The sequence below is a fragment of the Rhinoraja longicauda genome, chromosome 30, assembly GCF_053455715.1.
Source record: "Rhinoraja longicauda isolate Sanriku21f chromosome 30, sRhiLon1.1, whole genome shotgun sequence".
In the NCBI taxonomy this organism is placed as follows: domain Eukaryota; kingdom Metazoa; phylum Chordata; class Chondrichthyes; order Rajiformes; family Arhynchobatidae; genus Rhinoraja; species Rhinoraja longicauda.
The window spans coordinates 707,747-721,480 of NC_135982.1; the positions used below are offsets into that span (position 1 = coordinate 707,747).

Consider the following 13,734-nt stretch of genomic DNA (forward strand, 5'->3'; position numbering starts at 1 on the left):
ATTTACCCTGTACGTCCTATTTTGATTTGTCCTACCAAAATGCAGCACCTCACACTTATCAGCATTAAACTCCATCTGCCATCTTTCAGCCCACCCTTCCAAAAGGCCCAAGTCTCTCTGTAGACTTTGAAAATCTACCTCACTATCAACTACTCCACCTATCTTAGTATCATCTGCATATTTACTAATCCAATTTGCCACACCATCATCCAGATCATTAATGTAAATGACAAACAACAGTGGACCCAACACAGATCCTTGGGACACTCCACTAGACACTGGCCTCCAACCTGACATACAATTGTCAACCGTTACCCTCTGGTATCTCCCATTCAGCCATTGTTGAATCCATCTTGCAACCTCACTATTAATACCCAACGATTTAACCTTCTTAATCAACCTTCCATGTGGAACCTTGTCAAATGCCTTACTGAAGTCCATATAGACAACATCCACAGCCTTGCCCTTATCAATTTCCCTGGTAACCTCTTCAAAAAATTCAAGAAGATTAGTCAAACATGACCTTCCAGGCACAAATCCATGTTGACTGTTTCTAATCAGGCCTTGATTATCCAAATAATTATATATATTGTCCCTAAGTATCTTTTCCATTAATTTTCCCACCACAGACGTCAAACTAATAGGTCTATAATTGCTAGGTTTACTTTTAGAACCTTTTTTAAACAAAGGCACAACATGCGCAATGCGCCAATCTTCCGGCACCATCCCTGTTTCTAATGACGTTTGAAATATTTCCGTCATAGCCCCTGCTATTTCTGCACTAACTTCCCTCAATGTCCTAGGGAATATCCTATCAGGACCTGGAGACTTATCCACTTTTATATTCTTCAAAAGAGTCCGTACCTCCTCTTCTTTAATCCTCCTAATTTCCATCACTACTCTACTTGTTTCGCTTACCTCACATAATTCAATATCCTTCTCCTCGGTAAATACCGAAGAAAAGAAATTGTTTAATATCTCCCCCATTTCTTCCGGCTCAGCACATAGCTGTCCACTCTGACTCTCTAATGGACCAATTTTATCCCTCACTATCCTTTTGCTATTGACATATCTGTAGAACCCCTTGGGGTTTACTTTTACATTACTTGCCAAAGCAGCCTCATATCTTTTTTTCGCTTTTCTAATTTCCTTTTTAAGATTCCTTTTACATTCTTTATATTCCTCAAGAACCTCATTTACTCCCTGCCGCTTATATTTATTGTATATCTCCCTCTTTTTCCGAACCAAGTGTCCAATTTCCCTGGAAAACCACGGCTCTTTCAAATTATTATTCTTTCCTTTCCACCGAACAGGGACATAAAGACTCTGTACTCTCAAAATTTCACCTTTAAATATCCTCCATTTCTCTATTATATCCTTTTCATAAAACAACAATTTCCATTTCACTCCTTTTAAATCCTTTCTCATCTCCTCAAAATTAGCCTTTCTCCAATCCAAAATCTCAACCCTTGGTCCAGATTTGACCTTCTCCATAATGATATTGAAACTAATGGCATTATGATCACTAGACCCAAAGTGCTCCTCAACACATACCTCCGTCACCTGACCCATCTCATTTCCTAACAGGAGGTCCAACACTGCCCCTTCTCTGGTAGGCACCTCTACGTATTGCTGCAAAAAACTATCCTGCACACATTTTACAAACTCCAAACCATCCAGCCCTTTAACAGAATGTGATTCACAGTCTATATACGGAAAATTGAAATCACCCACAATCACCACTCTGTGCTTACTACTAATATCTGCTATCTCCTTACATATTTGCTCTTCCAATTCTCGTTCCCTATTTGGCAGTCTATAATACACCCCTATAAGAGTTGCTAAACCTTTCTCATTTCTGAGTTCCACCCAAACAGCCTCCTTAATCGAGCCTTCTAGTCTGTCCTGCCAAAGCACTGCTGTGATATCCTCCCTGACAAGCAATGCAACACCCCCACCTCTTGCCCCTCCGATTCTATCACATCTGAAACAATGAAATCCTGGAATATTTAATTGCCAATCGCAACCCTCCTGCAACCATGTTTCACTGATCGCCACAACATCATACTTCCAGATGTCAATCCAGGCTCTAAGCTCATCCACCTTTCTTACAATGCTCCTAGCATTAAAATATACACATTTAAGGGACCCATCATTTCTTATTCTCAGTTTATTTCTTTTCCCTTCTTTCTCTCCTACATATTGGGTCTGAGTGTTTCCCTTTTCTGCCTCCTGCCTCACACACTGCCTATTAGCTATCTGTGTTTGAGTCCCTCCCCCCAACCGTACTAGTTTAAAGTCTCCGCAGTTATTTTAGCAAATCTCCCCGCCAGGATATTGGTTCCCCTCGGGTTCAGATGCAACCCGTCCTTTTTGTACAGGTCATACTTCCCCCAGAAGAGGTCCCAATGATCCAGAAACTTGAAACCCTGCTCCCTGCACCAGTTCCTCAGCCACGTATTTATCCTCCACCTCACTCCATTCCTATTCTCACTATCGCGTGGCACAGGCAGTAAGCCTGAGATTATTACTTTGGAAGTCCTTTTTTTTAACTCTCTTCCTAGCCCCCTGAATTCTCCTTTCAGGACCTCTTCCCTTATCCTACCTATATTGTTGGTACCTATATGTACCACGACCTCTGGCTCCTCTCCCTCCCCTTTCAGGATATCCTGGACACGCTCAGACACATCCCGCACCAGGGAGGCAAACCACCATCCGGGTCTCCCGACTGCGTCCACAGAAACGCCTATCTGACCCCCTCACTATAGAGTCCCCTATTACTACTGCTCTCCTCTTCCTTTCCCTACCCTTCTGAGCAACAGGGCCGGACTCCTTGCCAGAGGCCCGGGCACCGTCATTGCCCCCAGGTAGGCTGTCCCCCCCAACAGTACTTAAACAGGAGTACTTATTTCCATGGGGTACAGCCACCGGGGTACTCCCTAGTCCCTGCCTCTGTTCCTTGCCCCCCCTAACAGTGACCCACTTGTCTACCTCCCGTGGTCTAGGAGTGACCACCTCCCTGTAACTCCTATCTATAACCTCCTCACTCTCCCTGATCAGACGGAGGTCATCAATCTGCCGCTCCAGGTTCCTAATACGGTCCCTTAGGAGCCCCATCTCGTCACACCTGGCGCAGATGTGGATGTCTGGAAGACTATCAGACTCCCAGATTCCCCACATCTGACACCCAGAACAAAAAACTGCCCTGGCAGTCATACTCTCCAAACAAAGCCCCGCGCTCGGTTACTAAACCTACCGCCCGGCCGCTACTCCAACCGCTCCAACCGCCCACCCAAAAGAACTGAGTGATCTCCTGGGAGAGGCGAAAAACCGGATAAAAAACCCAGGCCAATTTGGGAAAAAATCCGGGAAATTCCTCTCCGACCCCAAGCTAGGCGATCGAAACTAGTCCGGGAGATCACACAGGTCTTACTCCTTACTATCTCCACACAATCCCCACACACTACTTCCCAAGCAACACAGCTTGCAGCTTGCTGCTTGCTGCTGCTTGCTACTGCTGCTGCTTGCTGCTGCTGCTGCTGCTTGCTGCTGCTGCTACTGCTACTGCTGATTGCTGCTGATGAATACAGGTAGATATTTAGAGGAAGTTACTTTCTTCGTGGCACCACCTTTGAGGTATTAAACTGTAGTTCCATTGATGATATATTGACTAATTTCAAAAAGGACCTGGGTGACAGTCATTACTAAACAAACTGACTACTCATTTCACTGACAGATCTTCCCACGTTAAAATTGTCTTTTTATGTTGCCAAAAGAAAAAACCGTGACGACAATATAGCATGGAATTGGCTTTGAAGTTCTTGAGGTTTCCTTAGGATGAGATTTAGGTGGAGTGCTTTACATCTTAATTTTAAAGTTCATGCCATTCTGTCATCGTTCTCCCCAATTTCTGCCCTTGTAGCCGAGTCCTGGGAGATATAACACTCGGGAATGAGGAGTTTAAGTGCCAGGAAAGCATTAGAACTGACTTAGAAACATAGAAAATAGGTGCAGGAGTAGGCCATTCGGCCCTTCGAGCCTGCACCGCCATTCAATATGATCATGGCTGATCATCCAGGTCGGTAACCTGTACCTGCCTTCTCTCCATACACCTGGATCCCTTTACCAAAAGGGCCACATCTAACTCCCTCTTAAATATAGCCAATGAACTGGCCTCAACTGCCTTCTGTGGCAGAGAATTCCACAGACTCACCACTCTCTGTGTGAAGAAATGTTTTCTCATCTCGGTCCTAAAAGACTTATCCTTAAGCTGTGACCCCTGGTTCTAGACTTCCCCAACATCGGGAACAATCTTCCCGCATCTAGCCTCTCCAACCCCTTAAGAATTTTATATGTTTCTATAAGATCCCCCCTCAGTCTTCTAAATTCCAGCGAGTATAAGCCTAAGAAGTAGGACTTCTATTTCCTACTCTCACGCAGCTTCCAGAGTTTCAAACTGATCATTAATGTTACAATACATACGTTACCACATCCCAGATTGCCATAGTGTGCAATAAGTTTTGCCAGTGAAGAGCATTCTGAATCCGTTGCCTTAGGTTGAAATAATTGTCTTCGGTTTAGTTTAGAGATGCAGCAGAGAAACAGGCCTTGCTCAGGGAGGCATGGTGGTGCAGCTGTAAAGTTGCTGCTTTACAGCACCAGAGACACGGGTTCGATGTTCGATCCCGACAACGGGTGCTGTCTGTACGTAGTTTGTACCTTCTCCCTGTGACCTGTGTGGGTTTTCTCCGGATGCTTTGGTTTCCTTCCACAATTGTAAATTGTCCCTAGTGTGTGGGATAGTGCTAGTGTACAGGGATCGCTGGTCAGCGCGGACCCGTTGGGTCAAAGGATATGTTGCCGCACTGTATCTCTAAACTAAAGGCCCTTAGCCCACTGGGTTCACGCTGATCATTGATAGCTGATTTCTCTCACTTCACGTAGCCCCAGCATTCCCTGGCAAAGAATTCCACAGTTTACCACCAGAATGTACAAATTCTACACAGCACCCGAGGTCGGTATCAAACCCGGGTTTCTGTGAGGCAACAGTTCTACCAGCAGTGCCACTGTGTCACCTTGTCATTCATCTGTTGGGCTCAGATAAATGATCTTCCACTTCATTGCGAGTAACTGATCCACAGTTGACCGATGAAGAGTTGTATAGGTCCAGGAAAGCTGTCTTCACCCAGGGATACATATCCAGCTGGAGTCAGGAGAGAATAGGAAAGTGTAATGTCAAAGGTGGTGTGATCTAACCTAAACACTGGGTTTAATCATTTTTTCTTCCTTGAGACAGTGCTCTGTTAGTTTTGAGTAATTGTCTGATCTTCCTCACTCAGGGAAGGAACAGCCCTTTATCACAAAGGAGAACTTTCTGTGGACGATTCAGGTTGCTGCAGCCGCAGAACAGTCATGGAGGAATGGGTCGGCGGTGGACCTGCGGAATGAACCACTCGACGGCACTGTTATTAAAACTGAAGTGCCCTGATAAAGAGATGCATGGCCATGTTTAATCACATGTAACAGCAATGTGCCAGGGTGCAGAGGGGAAATGAAGTGTTCTGCATACTATTTGTATTCTGACAGACAGATATATGTAAAGGAATAATTTTATTGAAAGTAGGATTAGAATGGTAGCAAATGTACTAGTCTGTTGTGAGGAGGGGGTTGGATGGATGGGAGGAGCAAATTAACCCATTGAGGGGTCCACTTCTATTTGCTACTGAGAAGCTGATGCCTCGCCTGTAATTGGCAGACCTTAATGTCAACAGTTCAGAGGGAGAAACAGGTTCCTGCACACAGAAATATTTATAAGTATCTGGCATAGGAACCAGGAAAAACCTGTCTCGCTCCCTCCCCACTCCTCAAGTCATGCAACACTGTCCATTTCATGTCCTGTGGCATAAAAAAAGTGTTGAACTCTTGAACCACATGGGTAGAACATTAATTAAATTTGGTGTAGGTGAGACTCCCAATAGTGTATCAGGAGTCCGAAAGCTCAGGTTTAATGTGTATTTTTCAGACCACCCTGAGGCGTGAGTTTTCTGTGTGTGAAAGATTCTGTCCAACAAATTTCATGGCTGTGGATCAGCACCAGCATGTGTAACCAATGTGGGTCAGACTACACATGGTCATGGTCATATTGTTGTTCTCTATGTAACATACTTCAGTTTGATTCTTCATTACAGTCATTTAATTTTATTGAATTAAGTCTAATGTGTGCTGTAGTTTCAAAGAAGTTATTTAGGAATATGTGCTTTTAAATTTGCAATAATTGGAGAAATTAGGATTGCTAATAAATATTATACTCGCTAGATCCATTTTGATAGTGAAGAAGCAACAATGTAGAGTTGGGGTGATGGACAGTTTGAAAACCACCCCTTTTGTAATAGAATAGTCAATTTTTATTTTTAAAATGTAAACATTTTAATGGATGTAATTATGTGCACTGCTTTCTCTTGGTTTTTGACTGCTACACTTACTGAAATGCATATAATTTCACTGTTTAGTCAATGCATTGAGTATTAATTCCACCCCTCATATTAGATCACCATTGGCTGAGGTTTATTACAGCAACAACCAAGTTTCTGTTGAAGTGGAGAAACCCTGACCATAAATCAGTATTTAACCCTGACAAAGCAAAGCTGAAAGTTGGACAAACGGAAGGTGAAGAGCGTGCGTCTGCTCCACAACACATCACAGATCTGCTTTGAGTTGTCAGTGTGTGTGAGTTCAATGAAACAAGGAGGAAATAATGGAGGCCTTGATTACAATGTGTTATCCTTCTCTGGCTGTGGGGGTGATTGGATGATTGCTCAGGGACTACAGGCAAGTTAGTGGTGTGAAAATCCATTTCATGAATGGTAACACTGACACATTATTCAGGGACATTTGACATGCAGTTTTTATCCCAAGCTCATGTCTGACTAAAGTAATGTCATCCTTTGAAGGGGCAACAATGTGGGTCAATGAGGAAGGTGAGCTTCTCCATGGGGATTTTGGAAGGTTTTGAGATTAGGGGGCTGCTACCAATGGGATTGCACCACATTCATTACCTGGTCCTTTTGTAAGATAATAATGATATAGACAGTAAGAGAGCTTGATTTTTAAAAATGTTCGCAGATTATTTAGAAATTGGCCTTGTGGCTGACCGAGAGATGGAGAAGGCACTGGAAAAATAGAATTTAATCCAGAAAAGTGAGAGGTAGTGTGTTTGAGGTTACGGTTAGGCCATTGACAAGAAGTGGGAGGATAGTCAGAGCTATGAAGGGACAATTATCTTCGAGTGATGTTGGAGACGGTGCAGAGCTTTACTAGAATGATGCCTGGATCAAGGGGTATTAGCTACAGGAAGAGGTTGAACAGACTTGTATTATTTTCCCTGGACTGGTAGAGGCTGAAGGAAGATTTGATAAAGTATAAACAATGATGAGGCATTGATAGGGTAGACAGTCAGCACCTTTTTACTGGAATGGAAATATCAAGTACTAGAGGCTCCAGCCTTCAGTTTAGCGGGGCAAAGTTTGAAGCAGATATACAGGGCGGTGAATGCCTGGAACACGCTGCTGGGAGTGGAGTTGGAGGCAAATAAGTGGTATTCAAGAAACTTGGATAGGCACAGGAATATGATGGCAATGGAGGGATATGGATTACGTGCAGGCAGATAAAAGTTGAACTTGGCATTATGTTCAGAACAGACATTGTGGGCCGAAACTGCATCGTTTAATTTTCTATGCATGTGCACAGATTCTTAAAAAATAACAGGACCGGTCATTAAAATGGTTAAAGAGGAAAATGGGATTTGATCATTTATTAGTTAAGGAATAGAATATAGGAAGGGGTGATTATGCAGGAATTTTCAATATAATAATTGTTGGACCACAGCATTAGTAACATATATATTGATTGCCAGTCACTGCATTATGTCAGTATGATTGCACTGAAGAGGATGCAGGGGAGAATTAGAAGAATGTTGCTGGGAGTCCAAGATTCCCTCTACACATCAATGCTGTTAAGGGGATTGCCATTAACTGTACACTCTCTCCTGCATTCATCCTCCCAAAATGCATCACCTCACACTTCCTCGAGTTAAACTCTATCTTATATTCCTGTGATCATTTCTGCAGCTAGTCTCTTTCCTGCTGTATGTTCTGACAGCTTTCCTTATTGTCTGCAACTCCTCCAATTTTGGTGTCGTCAGCAAACTTACCAACCCATCTACATTTTCCATAATATCTGACAGACCTACCGTGCCCTCCATAACGTTTGAAACAAAGACCCATCATTTATTTATTTGCCTCTGTATTCCACAATTTGAGATTTGTAATTGGAAAAAATCACGTAGTTAAAGTGCACATTGTCAGATTTTATTAAAGGCCATTTTTATACAATTTGGTTTCATCGTGTAGAAACTACAGCAGTGTTTATACATAGTCCCCCCCCCCCCCCCCATCTCATAATGTTTGGGACACATGGCTTTACAGGAATTTCTAATTGCTCAGGTGTGTTTAATTGCCCCCATAATGCAGGTATAAGAGAGGTCTCAGAACGAGTCCTTCCTCCAGTCTTTCCATTACCTTTGGAAACTTTTATTGCTGTTTATCACCATGAGGACCAAAGTTATGCCAATGAAAGTCAAAGAAGCCATTATGAGACTGAGAAACAAGAATAAAGACTGAGCCATTATGAGACTGAGAAACAAAGGGACTGGCAGGCCAAGGAAAACCTCCACAGCCGATGACAGAAGAATTCTCTCTATAATAAAGAAAAATCCCCAAGCACCTTTCAGACAGATCAGAAAAACTCTTCAGGAGTCGGGTGTGGATTTGTCAATGACCACTGTCCGCTGAAGACTTTATGAACAGAAATACAGAGGCTACACTGCAAGATGCAAACCACTGGTTAGCTGTAAAAATAGGATGGCCAGGTTGCAGTTTAACAAGAAGTATTTAAAAGAGCAACCACAGTTCTGAAAAAAGGTCTTGTGGACAGATGAGATGAAGATTAACTTGTATCAGAGTGATGGCAAGAGCAAAGTATGGAGGAGAGAAGGAACTGCCCAAGATCCAAAGCATACTATCTCATCTGTGAAACACGGTGGTGGGGTGTTATGGCCTGGGCATGTAAAGGTACTGGCTCACTTATCTTCATTGATGATACAACTGCTAATGGTAGTAGCATAATGAATTCTGAAATGTAAGCTCAAGTTCAAACAAATGCCTCAAAACTTATGGCCGGCGGTCCTTTCTACAGCAAGACAATGATCCCAAGCATACTGCTAAAGCAACAGAGCAGTTTTTTCAAAGCTAAAAAAATGGTCAATTCTTGAACGGCCAAGTCAATCACCCGATCTGAACCCAATTGAGCGTGCCTTTTTCTGCTGAAGAGAAAACTGAAGGGGACTAGCCCCCAAACAAGCATAAGCTAAAAATGGCTGCAATACAGGCCTGGCAGAGCATCACCAGAGAAGAGACCCAGCACTGGCGATGTCCATGAATCGCAGACATCAAGCGTTCATTGCATGCAAAGGATATGTACCAAAATACTAACCATGACTACTTTCATTTACATGACATTGCTGTGTCCCATGCATTATGGTGCCCTGAAATGGGGGGAATATGTACAAACACTGCTGTAATTTCTTCATGGTGAAACCAAAATGTAAAAAAATGGCCTTTATTAAAATCTGACAAATAAATAAATGATGGGTCTTTGTCCCAAACATTATGGAGGGCACTGTATCTTCTGTTCCCTTTTTGTTCTCCTGATTTCCTTCTTATGTATGCTCCCCAGTTCCCAAAACTTCAGGGATACACTTGATCCCAGCTGCCTAAAGCTGTCCCATGCCTCCTTTTTCCTGACCCGAGCCTCAATTTTTCTCGTCATCCAAACTTATTTACTCCTACCTGCCTTGCCCATCACCCTTGTCATCAAATATTTAAAAGCATCCCACTCTAGACATTCCTTAGCGCGCAAACTACCTGCTCCAATAAACTTGAACAAGTTCCTGTCTAGAATCATCAAAGTTCGCCATGCCCCAATGCAGAATTTTAACTCGTGGGCCTGCCCTGTCTTTAGTCATATCTATTTGTAAACTAATAGGACAGTGGTCACTGGTCCTAAATAGCTCACCCACAGGAACGTTAGTCACTTGCCCTTCCCAATTTCCTAAGAGTAGATCAAGTGTTGCCCTTTCTTGTGTAGGGCCCTCTACATATTGCTCGAGGAAACTTTCCTGAACACATTTGACAAATTCAGCCCTTTCTCAGCCCTTGATTTATGGAATCATAGAGTGATACGGTGTGGAAATAGGTCCCAGCTTGACTACACCAGCCAACATGTCCCACCTTCCTGCGCTTGGCCCATATCCCTCCAAACTTGTCCTATCCATGTACCTGTCTAACCGTTTCTTAAACCTTGGTAGAGTCCCAGCCTCAACTACCTCCTCTGGCAGCTTGTTCCACACACCCACCACCCTTTGTGTGAAAAAGATACCCCTCGGATTCTTACTAAATCTTTTCCGCTTCAACGTGAAGCTCTGCCCTCTGGTCCTCGATCCCTTAGTCTGGGTCAGAGATTCTGTGCCTTTACCCGATCTATTCCTCTCATGATTTTATACACCTCTATAAGATTACCCCTCATCCTCCTGTGCTCCAAGGAAGCCCCTTGGAGCCTACTCAACCTCTCCCTATAGCTCATACCCTCTAGTCCTGGTTTTCCTCAACTTTTTTCATTGGGACTTGTTACACCAATATGGGACTCTGACCTGGGAGTCCACACTGATATTGGTGGAATTTGTGGAAGCAGTGTTGATGGTGCATCCAATACTTTGTATCGCGAACCTAACTCTAGCCCTAACTAATTGTTAATTGATCATAAATTGCAGCAGGATCTTGGTCAATTGGGCTAGAGAACGGTAAATGGACTTTAATACAGATAACTGAGACATTGCATTTTGGGAAGTCAAACCAGGGCAGGTCCCTTCACAGTGAAATGCAGGACTCTGGGAAGTGTAGAGCAGAGGGATCCAGGAGTGCAGGTGCATAGTTCATTGAAAGTGGTGTCAGGTGGATAGGGTGGTCAAGAATGCTTTCGGCACATTGACCATCATCTGACTATTGAGAATAGAAAGAGTTATGTTACATTTGTACAAGACATTGGTAGAGTCACATTTGGAATATTGTGTTCAGTTTTTGTCACCCTGTTATCGGAAAGATGTTAAGTGGAAAGAGTGCAGAGAAGATTTACTTAAATGTTGCTAGGACTTGAGGGCCAGAGCCAAGGCTTATTCCTTGGTAGATGAGAGGCAATCTTATAGAGATTATATATTAATATATGATATATTAAGATCATAAGAGGAATAGATAAATTAAATGCAGAGTCCCAGAGTAAGGGAAGCAAGAGCCAGAGGCCATAGGTTTAAGGTGAGAGGAGAAAGATTTAATTGGAACCTGAGGGGGAACATTTTCACACATAGGATGGTGAGTGTGTGGAACAAGTTGCCAGAAGAGGTAGTTGAGGCAGATACTATTACGATGTTCAAAATACATTTGGCCAGGTACATGGATAGAAAAGGTTTAGAGATATGGGCCAAATGCAGGCAGGTGGGACTAGTGTGGATGGGGCATCTTGGTCAACAGGAAGGGCCTGTTTCCTTTGCTGATTACAGTAACTATAATGGTGGCATTCAGCATTAGACAACAGACAATAGGTGCAGGAGGAGGCCATTCGGCCCTTCGAGCCAGCACCACCATTCAATGTGATCATGGCTGATCATTCTCAATCAGTACCCCATTCCTGCCTTCTCCCCATACCCCCTAACTCTGCTATCCTTAAGAGCTCTATCTAGCTCTCTCTTGAATGCATTCAGAGAATTGGCCTCCACTGCCATCTGAGGCAGTGAATTCCACAGATTTACTACTCTCTGACTGAAAAGTTTTTCCTCATCTCTGTTCTAAATGACCTACCCCTTATTCTTAAACTGTGGCCCCTGCTTCTGGACTCCACCAACATTGGGGACATGTTTCCTGCCTCTAACGTGTCCAACCCCTTAATAATCTTGTATGTTTCGATAAGATCCCCTCTCATCCTTCTAAATTCCAGTGTATACAAGCCTAGCTGCTCCAGTCTTTCAACATATGATAGTCCCGCCATTCCGGAAATTAACTTAGTAAACCTACGCTGCACGCCCTCAATAGCAAGAATATCCTTCCTCAAATTTGTAGACCAAAACTGCACAGAGTACTCCAGGTGCGGTCTCACTAGGGCCCTATACAACTGCAGGACTTCTTTGCTCCTAAACTCAACTCCTCTTGTTATGAAGGCCAACATTCCATTGGCTTTCTTCACTGCCTGCTGTACCTGCATGCTTCCTTTCAGTGACTGATGCACTAGGACACCCAGATCTCGTTGTACCTCCCCTTTTCCTAACTTTGACACCATTCAGATAATAATCATTGTCAGAATGATGGATGGGATAATTGGTTACTGCCAACATAAAAAGGCAAAGTGATGAAAGTAGAGCAAATAAATTGCTGATGATGAAAATTGTGAGATGAAAATGCTTCGGATATCAGCAGACCAGGTAGTACTCGCAGGGAGAGAAACAGGATCAGTGCTTCATGTCAGTTATCTTTCTGAACTGGCAAAGTGATAAAGCAAGTTGCATTGGAAGTTGTAGAGGCGGGGATGGGGGTTGGCCGAATATGCTTGGATGCAGTCCAAATTTGTTGAGGCATCATTACTTAAAGAACTTGCTATTAGTTTCTACCTCCCTCAACTACCTCCTTCTGCAGCTCATTTCATACACCCGCCACCCATTGTCTGAAGAAGTTGCTCCTCTGGTTCCTATTAAATCTTTCCCCCTCACCTTAAACTTATGTTGTCTACTCTGGGCAAAAGACTGCATTTACCCAATCTATTCTTCTAATGATTTTGTACTCCTCTAAGATTCTCCCCCATCCTCCTGCACTCCATGGAAAAAAGTCATGGCCTGCTCAACCTCTCCCTCTGGGTCAGGCCCTTGGGTCCTGGCAACATGCTCGTAAATCTTTTCTGCAGTCTTTCCAGCTTACCAATATCTTTCCTATAACATTCCTTGTATATGCACATACTTGGCCAATAAACGTATTCATTCATTCATAACATGGTGACCAAAAGTGAACACAACACAATACTCTAAATGTGGACTCACCAATGTCATAAACAACCATAACATGACCTCTCTTCTATACTCAATACTCTGACTGATGAAGGCCAATGTGCCAAAAGCCTTCTTGACCATCCTATCTATCTTTTATGCCATTTTCAAGGAATTATGTACCTGGTTTCCTGGATCCCTCTCCTCTACAACACTCCTCAGGTCCCTCCCATTCACTGTGTAGGTCGTGCCCATGTTAGACTTCTCAAAATGCAACACCTCATATTTCTCTCTATTAAATTCCTTCAACCACTCCTCAGCACATCTGCCCAACTGATCAAGATCCTGCTGCAATTTTTTGACAACCATCTTCGCTATCTATAATATCATTCAATTCAGTGTCATCTGCAAACTTGTTCACCATACCCTGCACGTTCTTATCCAAATCATTGTTATAAATAACAAACAGCAATGCACGCAGAATCGATCCCTGAAGCACACCATTAGTCACAGGCCTCCTTCCACCATCACCCTTTATATCGTTCCATGAACCAATTTTCTATCCAAACCTTTGAGGTGCTGAGTTTACACTTTTA

At 43.3% G+C, this 13,734-nt stretch overlaps 1 protein-coding gene across 4 annotated transcripts in view; it reads left to right on the plus strand.

Annotated features, from left to right (window-relative positions):
- LOC144607979 (myo-inositol 2-dehydrogenase-like) overlaps positions 1-9,668 on the plus strand; it is a 66,475-nt gene extending 56,807 nt beyond the window's left edge. For 2 of the 4 annotated variants that reach the window (XM_078425163.1, XM_078425165.1), the window contains one exon: positions 5,340-8,490. In XM_078425163.1, coding sequence (XP_078281289.1) covers positions 5,340-5,488 — 149 coding nt within the window. In that variant the 3' untranslated portion in view covers positions 5,489-8,490. Of the gene's footprint in view, positions 1-5,339; positions 8,491-8,528 lie in introns of those variants that run through there. The other 2 variants (XR_013549154.1, XM_078425164.1) reach the window with 2 other exon arrangements.
- The last annotated feature ends 4,066 nt before the right edge of the window (positions 9,669-13,734 follow it).